The 20,330-nt window shown below is 37.7% G+C and overlaps 1 protein-coding gene across 1 annotated transcript in view; it reads left to right on the forward strand.

Annotated features, from left to right (window-relative positions):
- Positions 1 to 20,069, forward strand: part of LOC122350739 (anthrax toxin receptor 1-like) — a 42,083-nt gene extending 22,014 nt beyond the window's left edge. The window contains 6 exon segments of the mRNA XM_043247425.1: positions 3,386 to 3,427; positions 6,052 to 6,147; positions 7,110 to 7,277; positions 8,626 to 8,706; positions 17,118 to 17,223; positions 17,226 to 20,069. Of these exon segments, the coding sequence (XP_043103360.1) occupies positions 3,386 to 3,427; positions 6,052 to 6,147; positions 7,110 to 7,277; positions 8,626 to 8,706; positions 17,118 to 17,223; positions 17,226 to 17,524 (792 nt within the window). The 3' untranslated portion in view covers positions 17,525 to 20,069.
- Positions 20,070 to 20,330: the final 261 nt, after the last annotated feature.

Raw genomic sequence — 20,330 nt, forward strand, 5'->3', positions numbered from 1 at the left:
TTGTAGTGTGTGAATGTTTAAGATCTGAGTGAAAACTATCTGCAAAGTTTCTACTTATGTGTGTGCTGCAACCAGATTTCATAATAGATTAAGATTTTAAAACAGCAGCATAAGCGACTATCGAGGCAGTGTCAACCAGCACAAAAGTTAGATGTATTCAGTTACTAGCATACCTCTTAAGGCCAGAGGAGTGAAGAAATAATAGCTAGTGCAGTGGCTGCGATATATACATAAACCTACCAACATACATCACCATAATTTATTGCGGAAGAAAATCATTGCAAAACTATGGATTCATGGAAATTCTGTCCTTTCAAAATTGTTTTTTTACTGACATAAAATATGTGTGCAAATCTGGAATGGAAACTAGGCTAGTGTCAGTGTTGTAGATTATGAACAAATTTAATTCAGTTCTAAAGCAGAAGACAATATTATTCAACTCAATTCCGTTCAACTTGTGTTCTCATCTTATAATGTCAAATGCATAGTGACTTTCATATCCCAGCTAAGCAAGCCAAAGGCAACAGCGGCAAAGAACCCAAACCTCATCAGTTGACAGAAATGGAATGGAAAACTTTTGGGAAACCAAGCTCATTTGGGGGACCAGTTCTCCTCAGGCCAAATGAACAAACGTGATGTGATACTGCATCACACTGATATTAATTGGGAATACTTCAGTCTTGAATCTTGTCTATTGTTCAGATCTTGTCTGGAGTCTTCAGGACTTCAGGACTTCAGGACTTGTCAATGGCCTATGTAAAGGTGGGCACATTAACAAGCTACTAAACAGCTCTTACTTGAAGGTCACTGTTACTTTAGCATAAATTGGTTGGTAATCCAGGTATACTAGCTTAACCAATGTAACCTCAATGGTGATCAGCCAAAACCCCAAAACATACCTCATACTGCTTAATAAGATGGCTTTGATAGAGACTTTAAGCCATTTGAGAGCAGAATCTGTTATGAACTTGGCCCAAGATGTCAAATCCTGCTCCTGGAGGGATAACGTCTAGCAGAGTTAAGCTCCAACCCCAATTAAAGACATATGGACAAGAAAATCATGAGATCACCAGAATCCTCCAGGTTGGAGCAGGTTGGAGCTCAAATATACATGAAGGCACTGGAGACCTCTGGTCTTTTCTAGCCATGAAAGATTTTGATCAGGGGTGTCAAATCCTGCTCCTGGAGGATCACTGTCCTGTAGAGTATAGATTCAACCCTAACTCTGTTCCAGCCAGCTAATCAAGGCCTCCGGAAGTACATGAAGACTAATTTTGTCAGGTGGTAGATGCAAGGCATGTTGGTTCAGGTCTGAGTTCCTCTAGATCCTGCAGAGATTAAACATTTGCCACCTCTTGAGACCTAAGCCTACATGAGACCTAAGGGACATATAATAATTCAAACTGTCAGCGAGGGCCAACTGAGCAATATCAGAAGAACTAGACGTGTCTGGAATTTGTCTGGAAAGGCAAAACAGGAAAAGAGAAGAAATGAGTCACTGCCATGTTAGAGCAGTGTTGAGCTGAAGTTCACGGTTGAACCAGCTAAACCGGCAGAAATCCCGCTCGGCTACGATCATTTTCCAGAGACCAGCTGCTGGCCAATACAGACAGAATTAGCTTTAGCTTATTGCTATGTTTAAATAGCTTGGCTTTATTTATTAACACAGGGTCATTTAGACATTAAATACCATGTGTGTTGGTCAGGTTCAAACCTGCTAGGCAAAATGCCTTACGAAATGAATACTTTTACAAAACGGAAAAAGACGTGTCTGTTTATACAAGGTAATATTGTCTGTCTGCCACTTGAAATTTCTCTGTGAGCTAAGGGGGCACGCTCTGTTTGGGAAAGTTATTCTTTGTTACCATGGAAAATGAAATTGTGATTTGACCTTTGAAATAACAAGGAAGAATAGCGGCCATTCTCAGTTTCATTAAAGATCAATTGATTGCCAAGTAGTGTAATGCTAACGTTTTATTGGAGGTACAGAGCTATATTTGCAGCACTGCGACACGACAAAACTGAAACGCTCCCCTATAACGAACAAAGCTGTTTTCACTGTAAGACACCCAGTATATGAAACACTAGCTAGGCCTATATGATAATTGTGTGTTCAAGACCTTTCTGGCCATAAATTCAGAAATGTTAATTACAACATGATGTGTGTTGAAGTGAAGTAAATTCAATGCATTGGCCAATTTAGCCCTTTTCACATCTCAACCATGACAGGGAACGTTTAGCGGTAGTGCAATAAAATTAAGTTTTATTTATAGGCCTACTCTATCTGTATTTTATCCTTCTCAGTGGCTGACAGCGATGGGCAGATACTAAACTAAATAAGTATTATTTAAATCAGCTTTGCCAACAAAACACCAACTACTGACAAAATAAATGGTACCATCAGTATTTGCAATGGTCAATAATAATTTACAACAACTCAGAAACTGATAATTGTGACTTTATGATGTTGATCAGATGCTTTCACTCATAAATACAATCCTTTCGTCATGACTAGAACACAGCAAGAACTGTTTATGAAAACACTCAATTAATCAAAGATTTTTCCCTTCAATCCAGGCTAAAAGCTCTGTCCTTGAAATGTTTTTCACATGATTCCCAGAATTCCAGATGAGTTTCAAAACAATATGTGCTCTTTCACAATTGTTTTGCCTGTGAATGAACAGTGGATCTCCTTTTACTACAATAAAACCATGATTCATTTTAATAAGGGATTAGCAAATAAATCACATTTTACACATTGTTAAATTATAGTAAGTTATTGTTTTTGGTTAAATTGTTTACATTTAATAAAAATTATTATTATTATTACAATAATTATCATTTTAAATTATTCTTTATTTTGAGCAAAGATTCCAAGTGGATCAAAGTTCAAGCGGATGTTGCACAATTATCATTATATAGATGTTTGGTATTCCTGATGGCCTGCACTGTTTTGCTAATTGCTAAAATACAAGTGACTTCTGAACAAGTAAATTATCAGTTTAAATAGTTCGTTTTAATCCTCTGACACAAAGACACATACCTGGAAAAGCTTAACGCTCAGCGCTGCCTTCTAGCATTCAGATCTGGCCTCCAGATTTTTAGGTCATTTAAACTTGCTTGTAAACACACTGAACACAGGGAGAGGAGGGCTGCAATTCCTCAGTCATGTGTTTTTGTGTAACCTGATTTTCTGGCACACACTGAAAACATTATTTGGGTCCTCTGACATGTCAGTGGAAGAAAAAAACTGTTTTTTAAGTTTGGAGAGCATGTGGTCTGACATGCCAGCATGAGTGGGCTCATGTGATGTTGTTTATCTTTTTATCCGGTCTCTCTCTCTCTCTCTCTCTCTCTCTCTCTCTCTTTCTTTCTTTCTTCGCAGATTATCCATGAACCTCCACCACCAGTAGTGGAAGACAGTTCGGTAAGTTAATCTGTACATATCACAGTCTAGTTAAGCAGTATTGCTTTAAAGTGTATCTGTGATCTAGGCACAACACATTTCAGACCAAAACCAGCCAGTAAGATTATTAATATCTCAATGTCCAATATAAATTGTGCCAAACGAAGCTTCGGGCTTTGTCTGTCACAAAACAACACACAGACTGAAAGCTGGTCTTGAGAGCGAATGAGATTTGCCATTTCCGTTCAGAGCAAATCAACTTACATACTCTGGCCTCAAAAGCCATGAGCACAGACAAGTGGAGTGATGCAAATATTCAAATCCCAATGCTATTGTACTATATTTCAACACTTTATCACAAGTAATCAGATCTGAAATAAGATTATTGTTTATGTAACATATACCTGTGTACTGTGTATATTTGTTATGTATATATAAATGCAAACACATATAGGTTATGTTTAAAATATTTATATATAATATCAGTACATTTATTATTACTGAGAAAACGTGCTAGTGCTCATCTGGCCTTTATAAGCAGTGTTCTACATTACAATGGGCTGTTTTCGTTGGCTAAAGATTGAAGGTAATCTATAAGTAAGATAATAAAAAATCCTGGTAAGTAGCCGTGTAATATGTAGGATAACATATAGTCAGCTGGTCATTATCACTTAAATAAATCCAGACACGACCGTGACGTAAGAGAGAGGGGTTTATTTTGTGATAATGACCGTCTGACTGCACACAGTATATGTGAGAATGCGTTGGTATTAAACTCTGGAAACAAAGAGTTACTCTGGAGCATTTATGGTGATTTTCTTCTTCAACTCTTGTTTATCTTGGATTAGGTTTAATCCTTGTTTACTGAAACCATCCCTGGGATCTCACTGTTTAAATCGACACATGAAAAATGGCTATTAAGCCCGTAAAACGGGTCAGATTTGGAGGTTATTTTGTAATGATGTTATTCAGAATTGGAACCGTTTCTGAAGGTCAGAATGTTTCAGCTATTTAACAGGAACTTTGGGAGAGTCTTTGGACTCCATAAAACTCTCCAGACCTTTGTAGGCTGTTGTTTAACCGCTCTGGCTCTGCTGCGTTAAAACAAATTAGTTCAGTCTGGCTTTATTAAAGACCTGTAATATGATAGCATATTTTTATAAATCCTTCATCAGTGATGTCACTTTTCTAAGCCTGTAGGAATGTCATACGTGGAATGGCTGTGGGTTCGGGAAAAGTCCCTGAAGGTTTCTTTAAGTTACGCTAAAGTTTAAGGATATGAAAAATGCGATGGGATATCAAGTGGGTGGTCAAATTGAAATATGAAGCGTGGGGGAGGCTTTTAACCTTTTTGATTAAATATGGACGCTTTGATTAAAGGATGTCTGTTCAAATCTTGAGAACTGATTGTTAAACGGGGTTAAATTTCCTCAGAGCTGGAAAAATAAAGTCATAACTTGAGTGAGCCAATTTGGATTTATTTTATTGGATCAGGAAGAGCTAGGGAGGGCGTAAGCGTGGCTCGTGCCTTGCTGAGAGGCAATAAATGAAAAAGTCATGTTTTAAAGGAGTGAGTCACACCTCATTTAGGAAAATGCTCGACCCGAAAATATGTACTTGAAACAAACAAACAATCTTTACACTAGTGTTCTTGTTTCGTTTAATTATACAGTATGTGTATATCAGTTCTCAACATAGAAACTCAGATTTTATATTGGATATATCATGAGCCAACCCAGTGCGTAATCTGTAACATATTTAATGTGGTCTGGGGCACATTTTTGTTCAACCTTCACTCCTAGAAATAAAAGCTCCAAAAGGGGGTTTTACAGCATTTTTGGTTCCTCAAAGGAAACTTTCAGTGAACAGTTCTTAAAGGGTTACTCCACCCCAAAATTAAAATTTTGTTACTAATCACCTCCATGTCGTTCCAAAACCAATCAAATTGACAATTGACATCACGTGTCGGCTCATGTTTTTTTGCATCTGGAGCATTTCACCTAATTTAAAGCCTGCTACCCATGTAATTGGATGTCTGTCATCCAATCTACAACAGTTGTTGAGTGTAGAATGAAAATTAGAGTTGGTTAGTTAATTAAGATTTCATCCAAATTAAAATGGTCCCATGGGAGGAATGGAGTCTATAAAACACAAACCTCAAAGTTAAAGTAGAAATGTTATAATGTTCAAGTTTGTGACCTTCAAAGGAAACTTCAAGGAAAGACCAACAATTATTGTTAATTGTTATTTACATTTTGGTATATTGTTTGTGAAGTGCAACTGTTTTGGCCTGATGTCCCTTAAAATGTACAAAAATATTTCAATTAAACAATGGTTTCTATAATCTGAAATTTGGATTCATTTATGGAAGCCTTAAGAACAGGAAAAATGTTCTTTTGAATTTTTTTTTAAACTTGAACCATAAATCAGTCTGAACTATAAACCATAGGAGTGAAGGTTCTTCATAGAACCATCAACACTAACATGGAACCTTCATTTTTAAAGCTGTTTTTTTCATGGTTTTCAAGAATAAGGATCACTTTTACCAGTAAATTGCACCAAAAGTAGCTTCTTTCCTGTTGTTTGTGACCAGAACAGATTTGTGAAGAACCATTGGACTTCATTGTATTTGTTTGCTCTATAAGGATGAAGAAGAGGATGGAACTCCGAAGAAGAAGTGGCCCACAGTCGATGCATCCTACTATGGAGGAAGAGGAGTCGGAGGCATTAAAAGAATGGAGGTAAACAACAGTTTTATCACTCGCTTGAGGGCACAAGCCACTAAATTAGCACAGTCTCAGTCTCTTAACAGATGCCTTTCATCCAGAGGAAGCAGGCTGTGTCTCTGGAGGAACCTGGGGTTAAGTGTCTTTCTTAAGGGTGATGGATTCTGTCAGTAAATCTCCAGTTGATAGTTTGCCCCTACTTGGAATGAAACCACTGTTGTTTATATTACATGCCAAGAGACTTCAGCACATCCTAATTGAAATCAGCAACGTTGCCGAAAGCGAATGCCACAACTGTGAAAGAAAACAGGAAATACAGAAGGAAGAAGTCAAATGTTTGTCAAATCCATCGATTCGCAAAAGTATGCTTGAAATAAACAGTCTTCCATGCAAACAGAAGACCTCATCCAAAAACACCATGACAAAAACAAGGTTGCTGGTTTGCAAATGGTTTAGGACACTAGAACTTGCTGACCGGCTAAACCAGCTGAAGATCAGCTTGACTAGGCTGGGAGACCAGCTAAGCGACCTCTGGTGCGTTAAAGCAATTTTGTATCATCAAATGACTGCCAGTAAAGTACCAGAGTTTACAATCACAGCAAGACAGTGTTTACAACTGAGGAAAACAAGTGTGTGTGTATTATACAGCTCATCTGCTGTTTGGAATCCTTCCTTCTGTCAAACATTCTGCCTCAATTACCAGCAGTGCAGAGTTTACAGTTTGAATACCTGTCCGGAAATCTCTCTATGTGAGAAAGCAACATAAAATATATGTTTTTATACTACTGACCCATTTGTATCTTGAAAAGAAGTGAAATGTTGATAACAGGAAGGTTATGACGTAAAAACGAGGAAATGTTTTGGAGTAAAATTCATGTGCACTCATTTATACAGATTTTCTCGCTTCCATTGAAGCTCATTGGATCATTGTCAAGTCATGCTAGATGAAATGACCATAGCCATCTCCTTTACTTTAGGTTCGCTGGGGTGAGAAAGGTTCGACCGAGGAGGGTGCTAAACTGGAGAAGGCGAAGAACGCGAGGGTAAAGATGCCTGAGCAAGAGTTTGAAGCTCTTCCTGCTCGCATCCTAAATAATGGCATGCGAAAACCTCCAGGCCCTCGTAAATGGTACTCGCCCATTAAGGTGAGAACAACAATAGTGTATAATTTGTATAAGTTATTCTTTCTATGGTATTCTGTGGGTTTTCTATGACTGCATTTACATGATTCAAGTGACCTGATTTTTTCCTCCCATGTGCCACATATCGGATATGACCCATGAACATATAAGGATGATAATGCATGGTTTCTGGCATTCCCAGATCATTATTAGGTCTCATTCATATGTGAAAATAAATCAGACCGATCAGATTTTCCCCTGTCAATTTGTCAACAGTCATGCATCACTGAAAAAAATGATTGATGTCTGAGTCGAACGCTTTTCTGGCTCAGTATGCAGGGTTACCAGGTCTGTGATTTTCCTGTAGAATTAAGATACTTCTACACTGTTGCCGTGGATTGTTTTTTAGTCTGTACTGTAACAACCTGACTTGAAATATCAAGCATCTATGAATCAGCTTGGGGATAATACAGACCAGAAACTGTGGTGACCTCCAAGAATCTATGCCTGCAGAGTCAGCACTATATTACACTCAAAACCAGGTTTCCCTCATTTCACCTCTCTCCGCTCACTCATTCTAACAGATCTCGCCGTCCAAGAGCTCAGAGCACTGCCAAAGCTTTTTTCCCCCCGTTGTTCATTCTTTTAGTCTGTGTATCTTTCCTTTAAATATTAATTCCCTCTTTTTTTGTTCATCTGTCTATTTTATTTGTGAGGCAACGTGACCAGTACATGCCACTTTTTGCGACCCAACTATACATCTTCCAAGATGCCCTTCTGTTCCCTTCCCTCATTAATTTTCTCTGTTCATTTCTTGTGCAACAAAGGTCGGTTGTTTTTATCAGGAAGTTGGGTCAAGGCTGAGGGATGTTAGAATGCTGTTGTATATTAATAACCGTGGGGCAGATAGCGAAGTATTGATTCATTCTAAACTCTGGCTTTGAGATTTATCCGTCTCATTTGATAGTGAGCCAGATGTGGGATCTTGGGTTCAGGAAATCTCTTTGTCAATGTAACCCATTTCTCAGAGCTTGGTGACCGAACAATGTGAGAAGCAAGTTATTAAACACTTGAGGGTCAAGGAAGACACAATAAAGACTTCAGAATCATAAAGAAAACAATTTATACCAGGGGTATTCGGTTCTTTTCTTGGAGGGCCAACGTTTCAATGTTCAATGTTAAGTTAAGATCAAAGCAGCTCCAGCACACTTTCCTGGAAGTGTCTGAAGAGCTTTATAAACTGCTTCAGGTGAAACTCTGCAGGACAGTGCCCCTAACAGAAATGATTTTGACCTCTGGTTTGTATACAAATAAACAAATTTCAATATTATTTTTTGTGTTTTTGGGTGTGTGTGTGTATGCTGATGCACAGGGAAAACTGGATGCATTGTGGGTGCTTCTGAAGAAAGGGTATGACAGAGTGTCCATCATGCGACCGCAACCTGGAGACAAGGTAAGGCTTTTATTTTAGCATATCATATCAGTATATATAAATAGTCAATATTAAAAAAGACAACTTGAAAAATAGTCACCGCATTAAACTGAATAACAATGGATTATCGTTATGCATCAATTATAGACGCTAGGATATCTAGAATTATTGCAAATCATGAAATTTCTTTTTTATTTACACTACACATTTCTGCACACAGACTCTGGTGGGTCATTAATGCAAACTGATGATATTTACAGCATTAAAACTACACAAGCTGTTTAGCTCTTATTGCATACACAGCCAGTGATTCTGGTTTACTACTGCTTTACATTTTAATGGCTGGTTAGAATTCACTAGAGCAGTTTGCAGCATACTTTCAGAGTTACTGAAACCCTCCACCTGGATAGATCTGCTTTGGGTTATTTTATGTGATATTTGTGCAGCAGCAGTATGTCTTGAATACTCACAGCACTGTATAGGCATATGTATCGCCGATACATATGCCGATACAGTGCTGTGAATATTCAAGCGTGTAGCAGATCCATTAAAACCAAATACATTAACAATCTCTCAACAATTGTCATGATAGTTAATAAATGTATTTCTGCAGAAAAAGTTTCAACTTGTTTCTGCCACAGTGGACTTTTGGATTTACATTTATTTACAGTAGAGAAGATTTTAGTTTTTGCCCAAGGATGAAATATCAAACGAGTAGTGAAACAGAAATGCATTCAATGATATGAAGATTTGGATACACATTACTCTATGCACTATATGAGTTGTTGGTAACATTGTCGGAATGAGGATGAGGTTTTCTGGAAATATGTGTGAAAAGTGAATGGGATTTGGGAGGTTTAGAGCTAAAGCTAGGTTTTAGGTTATGTTCAAATAGCTTGCAGCACTATTCATTTCCACTTAATTTCTTTTTAAAGATGACCATGTCTTTGATGTCTTCACCAGCACAAGTACTCTGAAGCTTATTTAAGATCTTAACTGACTCTTCGTGATCTATTTTTCACCACAATCTGTTAAATCAGTATTATAAATGTCAGTTAATTCAATGTGACTTGGCTTTACTGAAGTGATGAAAAGCAGACATGAAAAGCCAAATACAGCATTATTCCACAGATAGACAGGAAATTAAAACCAGCCTCACACTGATGGGGCTTTACACAGAAAAGATTTTAAAGTTTTTAAAGAGATTTTGACATTTTTGTAGCTTGTGCTCACCATCCACTTTTGTTGTATGAATAAAAAAATAGTTTGTGTTTCATGCAGAAATGAAACCATAGGGACTGTAACAGCATGATGATAATATTTGAGTCAACTGTGTGCATATTTGTGCATATGTTTACTCAAACAAGATCAACATTGCCAAAAACCCTATCATGAACATTAGTGATACATTTTGCAGTTAGACTTGGCTTCCTCTCTATAGCATGTATTTTCTTTGACTCGCTGCTTCTTTTAACATTCTTTCATCCTTGCCTGAATGAAGAAAAACAACAGTCCAAGAGTTAAAGTCACCTGTTTCATGCTGGGTCTCCTGGACCAAGCAAATAAACTGAGGAAATGCATATCATATATCCCAGATGGCAATGAGATTTGCATGAAATGAAGTTCTTTAGGGTGTTCTTAGAGTTCTTTAACTCGTATGTTTTTTCTTATTTATGCAAAGGATTACTTGGCTATGTAGTTGAAGGCAGGTCACATCCACTGAGAGCGAGAGCTCATCTAAGGACAGGATGCAGAATAGAATGCTCTTCATGTTTGCCAGGCTTGCTTGCAGAATCAGCAAGGAAGAGTTCAGGCAAGGATATATTAACAGCAAAAGTAATTTATTTACAAGACCAACTAATATACAAGAAAACAAGACAACTATGGATACACAAACCACGTAATATTGCCAAGAACAGACAAGGAACTAAACCAAACAGGGGTATAACGTCATTCAGGTGTCTCAAGGCATACTATTTCCATTTCTTATATATATATATATATATATATATATATATATATATATATATATATATATATATATGGAAAGAGAGAGAAGAATGGGTTCGCCAAAAAGGCGGATTCAAACTCGGGTCAATCACTGAGCCAGTAAAATGATGTTTATGCCAACCAGACACTGGTGGGCGGAGCTAATGTACATAGTCTCTGCTAAAAAGGTGGGCTGCTTAGTAATCTTAGTGCTCAAAAAGACCACATAACAACAGTTTAGTGACAACTTTTGCAAATTAAAATTTAGAAACACCAACTGCTTCAAATCTACATTGTACGAATTAATGCATCTCGTACAGTGCACTGCCAATAAATCAATGGCTCCTACTAGCCTAAGAGCTGCTAAGACAGGCGGTCATTTTCTCCACTTCAAAACATGCAGCTTTCTTTTACCAAAGTAAAGAGATGAGGTCCAATGTCAACAGATCCGTTTGGACGTAACGCCATGTGCAGAGGGTGGTGTCATTTATAACTGAGGCACACTGCAAAAATCAACACCCACACCCACATTTTCTCTGAGGAGCTCACTTAGTAGCGCTAAATGTCATATCCCGCTGTATGTTTGGAGGGTCAAACTGTGAGTCACATTTGGCCTCAACTTTGGACCTACTCCTCTAAAGAGATGTTTAACAGATAGCACAAAATCACCATTGCCGTTTCGTAGTATCCTGCAGCAGCTCCATGTATCTGCAGGTAACATGGAGTTGGTCAGATATTTGCTGGGTGATGACTTGCATCATACAGAACGACATGTACATTGATTACAACTGACCACCCAACAAAGCAATCAGATTTGATTTTAAGAACCATAAAAGAAACCTGGGCCTACTAGATCCAACAGAGAAACCAGACCATTGGACAATATAGTCTAGACTTGTACATCAGGAAAATTATACAATTGCTTTACAAGAGAACAGCCAAACATAGTACAATGATTAACAGCATCGGGGAGGCGACACCCTCAGCGATTAGAGAGTCTGATGACATCACACTATGAGGTTAAATCATTACCATTTCACCGCAATGCATAAAGCCACTTGGACGCATGCCGAAACTTAAAAACACATCCAGATGATCCAAAATAAATAGGAAAAGGCATTTGGTGACCTGGATGACTTAGCGTTCACAGCCCTTCTGATCGACTACAGTGGCAGTCAAGTCAAGCCAAATCAAGTCACCTTTATTTAAATACAAATTAGTTTGTTTCAAAGCAGCAAAAAAACGAATCACTGATGCAAATGTTGTCGAATATGAGGCAATTCTAATTTCTGCAGTTAAATAGCTCAAAAAAGTCAACACTGTCATTATTCAGTTATGAAATTAGTTCAGATCGGCTATAAGCTCTACAGAAGACAGCAGTGTAGTTATGTCATTATAGCCCACGCTGATACAATTTAGTTCAGTAACAGTGTTGATGCTGCAAAATTTGCAATATTGTTGCTATATTTACAGCCATACAGACAAGTGTCAATATTCATATTCAACTACTTTAAACTTCAAACCATCTCAGACTGAAAACCATCGAATTTAAAACTTTTTAAACTTTTAAGCTCAAGGAATTGAAGCAAGATGTGATGCCGTGATGGTATGGGATGGCAATAGGTTTTTGCTTTTAGGTGCAGTGGTAGTTAGCGTGATGATAAAGGCACATATGCACAACATTACATCGGACAAACAGCTGTGAGCCGTAAAGCAAACACAGACAGTTATGCTGCCGGGTAGGGATGTTGTTGTCTGGCAAACCCATCAGAAGATTCCAGTATCTGAATCCAGCTTTAAAGTGTTTTGCTTATATAAAGGGGCTGAGGACCTTAAGTTAAGTTAACCTTTTGTTGAAAGCTATTGTAATCTTTCGTGTAAGAATATCTGCTTCCCTCACTTTTCCAAAACGCACCCATGTGTGGACAGATGTAACTGTATATATATCTAGTTACATTAACAAAACACTGACAAAAATGTGTGACGTTTCTTTTCATGCACTGTTTGCATTGTTTAACGCCCAATTACCAAAACAAACATGCAAATCATGTAACACCACAAACGTACCCATAAAATCTCAACCGAACACAATAAGCGTGGTGTAATTTTGCATCTTGCAATGCAAGGTTATGAATGATTCAGCAGACTGCTGCAATCTGTCATGCTTTACTGTATGCCTAAATACGCACAGTATTTAGTATGCTAGTGAATTTTCCCCATGTAAAAACGTCACTGCAGTTAGTAAAATTTGGGTAACTCTTTATTTTAGGTACTCTTAACTAGTAGCTTATTAGCATGCATATTACTAGAATACTAGCCATTTATTAATACTAATTAAGCACATATTAATGGCTTACTCTAGATGATCTCATTCTACCCAATACCTAAACTTAACAAGTGCCGCACTAACTATTATTAAGCAGCAAATTAGTTCCAATTAATAGTTAATAAGTGTTCCCTATTGTACAGTGTTACCAAAATTACCTAAATTTCTAACTTTACTAAACATAAATAAACATACCATTTTAAATCAAGCATGAACATTTGCTTTCTTTAAGTTGAAACAACACATCTACATATTCTATGATACCTAATTGCAGCGATCTTTTTTTCTAACTTTAACACGTTTTGAACAGTAAATGGAAGAGTTTGCAGGTCATTGCTTATCATTAGATAACGCATTAACTAGCATTAACTAAGAACGAAAAATACATTTTATTTTAATAGCATTAAATGAGCTAAATTAACATTACATGAGATTAGTAATGCTTTAGAAGTGTTTTAACTGTTAGTTTAATGTTAACTAATAATGTTAAGAACTAAGTGTTACCCGGTAAACGGAGTCACACAGTCAGCTGGATGTAAGTTGACGGGTATGTGTTGGAATATCTTGCACTGGTGGGTCTGACCCAGATTCTTGTGACGTGAGTTTGGTGGTTGTGTCTTTCGGTTTGCATAGCAACTGTGGTCATACATGTCTGTTGAGCTTCGAGTGGATCAAAAACATCTTTCATTTTTAAAAAAGAAAACAAAAAGGGAAGTTAACTAGCTGTTGTTGCTGCCAAACGCTTCTGTCCAGCTAGTCAGTGTGGTCAAGCTCATGCTACAGACATACAAAATCACTAAACAGCATGAATCTGTTGCTAATTACAAGCAGATGATATTTTACTAAGCATAATAGCTTCCAGACCTAAATGTTCCACTTACGTTTTAGACCATTGATATTTAAGATCAGTATGTGCCATTGATGTTTTATTTGCAACGTTAGTTAAAATTGTGTTTGTTAATATTTTAGTTAACTATAGAGTAGATGTGAAAACTTCTGTTTTCATTTTAGATAACAGTTTTTTCTCTTTCTTTGAAAGTTATTGATTCCAGCATAAGTATGGTATACATGCCTCTTCAGATGTGATTTCTTTGCCACCTTTGCACTCGAAGATGCTTTATTATGTTGGCCGCAGTGCACATAAATCTTATCCTGTTGTCTGCACATATGTCTAACATGTGCACTGGTTAAAACATCAATGCTTCCTTTTCGACAGGAAGGCACAGTTAAGCTTTTAATTTGTAAAGTGATCATTATTCTATGCAATCTAAAGTTGAGTAAGTGGTGACAATGAGACAGTTTGAGCAGAGCGGAAGTCGTCTAGGAACGAAGGCCGGACATTTAACAGAGGAAAAGGAATTTTGATCTAAGCAGTTACAGGAAGCGGTATGAGTGTAGGCACGTTGTTATTAAAACTGTAGGGTCTGGCGACTGTAAAATTAAAAAGAAACTAGATCTGGCTGCTGTCCTGACTACTTCTGATGAAGACAGTGTGGCGATGTTGCATGCGTCTGCAGCGGCAGATGAAAAAAAGAGGAGAAAAACTATATAGACCTCCATGAGTTTTAATGTTTGGGTTGCCAGTTTAAATACCCCTTTTCCCTTAAAAGGACTTTTCACCCTGCCTATCTTTACAACCTGGCAAAGTGCATTTGCCACCTCTATACTTCAGAGGAAATGCTGGAGAACGCTGACAAACAGCTACATTGAAATTCAGGGATTTCTCAAATGAAAGTGTAATACAGTCAGTAGACGTTGAACTCAACTATATTGTTTCTAAGTGTGCACTTCAATAACTTTTGTGCAACATTTCATTTTTGATATTGGTTAATTAGGAAAACATTAATATTATTTGAAATTAGATATCAGGATGCAAGATGAGGTCAAATAAACCAAGTATATGAGTTGATATTTCTTTTATTTATGAGCACAATTTTAAGCATTTTTTCATTGTCAAAAATGTTGACAACTTTTGAGTTGTGCACAATTATATTGTGTTAAAATAAGTGTACTTAAAGGGTTAGTTTACCCCAAAAATGAAAATTCTGTCATTATTTACTCACCCTCGTGTTGTTCCAAACCTGTAAGACCTTTGATCATCTTTGGAACCAATGCATTTACTACGTTTCTGGACCTGGATCATTTCAGTTTTCCTTAAAAGTATTGTAGTGATCGGCCCCCGTTCAACAGAACACATAACACAGTAACAATACATATAAGGCTTAAATCACATATGATAGGGCATGAAACACTTTTCAGACTTGCTACAGTATCTTAATTTGTGTTCCAAAAATGGTCTTACGGGTTTGGAACGGCATGAGGGTGAGGAATTATTGACAGAATTTTCATTTTGGGGTGAACTAACCCTTTAAAGATGTTTTAATTAAAAGTGTCTTAACTTCCAAAATCCCTTTGATGTTGGCATAAAATTAAAATTCCCTGCAAAAAAACCTGCATATTCCTGACAAGATCAACTATTCCAAGCCAACCAAACATATGATTGGCTTAAATTACACCATAAAGCAGGTCTTCTATTCCTCCACATTTGCTATTATGATTTCTTTCATTTGTTTTACTATAAGTAGTTGGTTGCTCTAACCTTATAGAGCTATATGTATCAAATCATTTCAGGCTTTTGTTGTTTTTAAGGACATAATACTATAAGCTCTTAACTGCATAAACTCACACTGTGTTTCCTGGGGCCAACCTGGAGTTCTTTATTAGTTGACAGGAAATTGTGACAGAGAGTTCTCTAATTTTCCATAAGTGTTTCTAGTAAACAACCAACAACTAACCTTTCTGTGTATCATTTAAACATGTCTGGCATTTATAGCTTCCTACAGCTACAGCAGACAGAAAGACTAGCCCGCCTCTTAGCACAGCCTTCTGCCTCTTTGTTGTGTGTGTGTGTGTGTGTGTGTGTGTGTGTGTGTGTGTGTGTGTGTGTGTGTGTTTGTAATGATATTCATCGACACTATGTTTGCTGCCCATAGCTCGACCACATGCATTCAGAGATTTAAGACTGGCTTATTCATTGCATCTGAACTGGAGTCAAATAACATAACACGCGTTTCTCATCTGCCACGTTGTCCTACATGACGGCAACAAAACAGTTTTTTACAGTTTCTCTTCTGAGGCTGATTTCCTCTCAACCTCAGTTTTCAAAATGACTGACTCCATGAAAAATGTTTTGCCAGTAAATGTCACGGGCAGTTCTGAGAGTTTCCGTAACATAGCGCTGCAATGGTTTCATAAAAGTACATGACAACACAACATGTTTAACATCACTCAGCACATGCTATGAATCACATAGCAATGCCTTAGCACAAAACACCCTAGCAACTGCAAACTGTTAGCAACTGCATATGTAGCAACACCCTGACAACTATCCATAACATCTTAGCAAAAGCATAGCAACATGGAAAACCCCCAAAGAATACAATAACACTGCAAAAATACTACTAACTGATTATAAAACATGTTAGCAACACAGAGCAATGTCCTTGCAGTCACCTTAGATGGCAACATGCTAAAAACTACTCAAACTGTTTTAGCCACAAGATAACAACACTACTGCAACCACCGCAGCAGCCTAGCAACATCCTGCCAACAACGACAAAAACTCTATCAGCTGCATGGTAGCATGCAAAAAAACTCATAACATGCTATCCACTATATAGCAACACCTTGACAACGACCCAGAATGATAAATAAATAAAAAAGGTTAAAACTCTCACAACGTGTTCCTTTGAATACAAGCTATAAACACGTATCAATACATGTACATCTAAAACATAGCAACCATCCACAGCAGCTTAACAACAGCCCCAACATAGCAACACCCTGGCAACCCCCCAAAGCAGTCTAAAAACAGTCACGACAACATAGCAACACCCTGTCAACGACCCACAGCAGCCTAAAAATAGCCACAACCTTGCAAAGCCCTGGCGACAATGCTTAAAACTTTAGCAGTTGTATGGTAAACATGCTAAAAACCTTTTTAGACCCTGTATAGCAACCACTCACAGCATAGCAACGCCTTGACAGCGAGAAAACACTGCAGCATATTTTCGTCATATATATGTCTGAAATCATTTGTTGTGTCTTTCTCTCTCAGGGTCGCTGTATGAACTTCACTCGCATCAAGTCTAGCCCTCCTCCACGCTATCCATCCTACAACCACCATTCTTCACCCATCTACACCCCTCCAAGCACCCTCAGCCCGCCCCTCCTCAAGGCCAGCTGCCCCCTCCACCACACAGTCCACCCGCCTCCCTGTCCTCCGGCTTTCCCCCGGCACCTTCTACACCTCCACCTCCCGCCATGAACCCGTCTCCACCCATCACTCCACCTCCATCCTATTCTCCACCCCCCATCTGGTCATCGTCTCCTAACACTCTCTACTTTTCTCCTCCCACGTCCCTTCCGCCATCCCCTCCTGCCTCCCTGCCCCCGCCCCCTCAAGCCCCGCCTCCAGGCAGAGCTCCTCCTCCAGATCGTCCACCTCCTCGGCCTTGTGTGTAACGCTGCACATCTGAGTGGACTACTGAGGACTAGAAGTAAACAGGAAATATAAATGTTCCGTATCCTCCGCAAAATTCCGTTGCTGTGTGGCCTAACGCAATAAAACTCGATACGAAGACTCACCCGTGGCATCAAGGGCATTTGCTCGTCTGATAGAACAATGAAATGGAACACAAGCCACCATGAAACTCTACAGGGAGCAACATTCAGAATCACACACGCAAAGAAGCGGAAAAATTCACCTACAGAGCTTTTCAGCAGGCCCCATTTGTGAGTTTAAGCAAGCTTTGAGAATGGAAGTGGCTGGCTCCATTAATGGATTTATGGATGTTTCACAATTGCATGCACATGGCACCATCTCACGAAGGAGATCTTAAGGAGGAGTAACTTTTCGGGAGCTGTCTCATTCAGAGCGACTGAGAAAATATATGCACGTTTTTGACAAGCGTCACCATGTACAGGTTCTTCATTGAATGGCAAAAAACTAAACATCGGGTCTCATTTACTAAACATCGGATGGGTTTATACACACTTTTACGCGATGCAATGTAATGCTGAAAGACCGCATACCCTTGATTACTAATGTGCATAAACACACGCATCTCTATATAAGGGTTTGATGTTCTAAAGGTAAATGCAATCATTAGCTGTGTTACCATCCACCTACGTTTAATGGAAATTCTGCTAAACTGGATACATGTTTATTTTTTTCAAAAAGAAAACATGCACATAAATTATGATGGAAATGCATTTACTAAATTAATTCCACCCAAACGTTGAATTTGATGCTTATAAACTTAATGGACCCATTGCTTTGAGTCAAAAAAACATACACAGACAAAACCAAATTAAACTTGTGGCTCTTGACAATACATTGAGGTCTAAAGACACAAAACGCACAGACCAATCGTTTCGTGTCTTTAGACCTCGATGTATTTTCAAGAGCCGCAGGGTTTTATCCTGTGACTCTCAAAGCTGTGAGTCCCATTGACTGTCATTATATGACTTATGAGTAAAAAATCTTAGTTAGTGTTCTCCTGAAGAAACATAAGTCACGACCATCCCTTTAATACACATAAAAAGTGACATCACCTGGATCGAAACTTGCTTCATTCGCAAATGTTTTGTGATATTTTACGCATAAGTTAAATTCACAATGTCGAATTTACTATATTTTTTTAATTGTTTTTAAAAAGTAAACCTTTGAAGACAATTTTATATAGCCTTACTATTTAAGTTAAAATGAATATTTGTCCGTTCCATTTTAAAGTCACTCTTTTTGCCCATTTTCTTGTACTTCTTTGCTTCAGTGCTTTGATTTACCTCATAACGCGTTTTTTTTGGTTCATGCCTTTATGCTTTGACCTTTTCGAAAGGGCAGGCACAAATGCACTCGACGGAAGCAGATCTGATTCTATATTTTATTGTAATGAGTGTGCCGACGAATCACGAAAATGCACCCGGATTAAGTAAATGAGACCCGGTTTTCTTTCAAAAAACTAAATAGCAAAATTCAAGTTTTTTTGGTAAAATGTCTTGCCATGGGAAGGCAAGCGGCTGTTGCTTGTTCAGGTAATTGACATTTATTTGTGCAATAGTGATTTTTAGTGGCTTATATCGGGATGTGTGGCTTTTTGGTCTTTGAATTGAAGTACAAAGTACCAGACCATAATGAATTAAGAAATAGAGAAATAGCTCAAGCGCAGAGAGAAACTGTGTCATCATTCGGTGATGATGAAATTAATTTTTCATTTTCGGCTGGCCTGTTTCTTTAAGATGACGCGAGTTGAAGAGACTTAGGTGTTTATGGGAACGGACTTGAAACATGAGAGAAAAATCTGAAACGTAAACCAAGCAGCATCACCTTACTTTGCACATGTCACAGTCGTAATGGTGTATGGGTGCATTATTAAAAACTTTACTACAAATTATCATACATTACACGTGCTGTATGTATAAATCAATGTATCCCTGTGTAGATTTTTTTAATGTAAGTTTTTCTCTTTTTTTTTTGGTTTGTGTGTTTTTCTTATATTACCGAGGCATGGCTGAGATTTTGACTAAATCTCCCTGCCTCTGCTTTTGATCCACCACGAAATAACCACAGCGGAAGATTACAAATAGCTTTTCACATCGGACACGAGAAACTATTTACAACCCCCCGAATCCGACACGTTTGATATACGAGTTTGTTTTTCTTCATAATAACATGTTGTATATAATATTGTCACAATACATCGCGGCGTCAATTTCCACAATCCTTTGCTTCTAAAGAGCCCTTGTCATTTTCTGTTGAGTCTAAGTTATTGCAGTGCCACTATGATGCCAATGTTGTGTTTATATGACTCCCAGACCCTGTTTTGATGAAGGTTTTATGGGTAATAAACATCAGAGATATCATATAGGTCCATGTTAAATCTTATATGCTTTTCAAAGGAATCGTGTAAATGAATCATTCTCTAAATGACTCAGATTATGACTACATTGTTTTTTGTACTTTTTTAAACTATGTTCTTTTGTTTTGAAATAAAATGTTGTCGTAAAAGTCGTTGTTTGTAGTCTTTGCATGTGTTTCATGGGTGTTGTGAATCATATTTAAGGGCGTGACAATAATTGTGACAAAGTCTTTATTATATATATATATATATATATATATATATATATATATATATATATATATATATATATATATGTATATATATATATATATATATATAATTTCTAAAAAGAATACTTAGAATACATTACCTTATGAAAGTTGGATTACGCTACTAAGTATGATTTTCATAATCATTAATATACTACA

The sequence above is a fragment of the Puntigrus tetrazona genome, chromosome 8 (assembly GCF_018831695.1).
Source record: "Puntigrus tetrazona isolate hp1 chromosome 8, ASM1883169v1, whole genome shotgun sequence".
Taxonomy (NCBI): domain Eukaryota; kingdom Metazoa; phylum Chordata; class Actinopteri; order Cypriniformes; family Cyprinidae; genus Puntigrus; species Puntigrus tetrazona.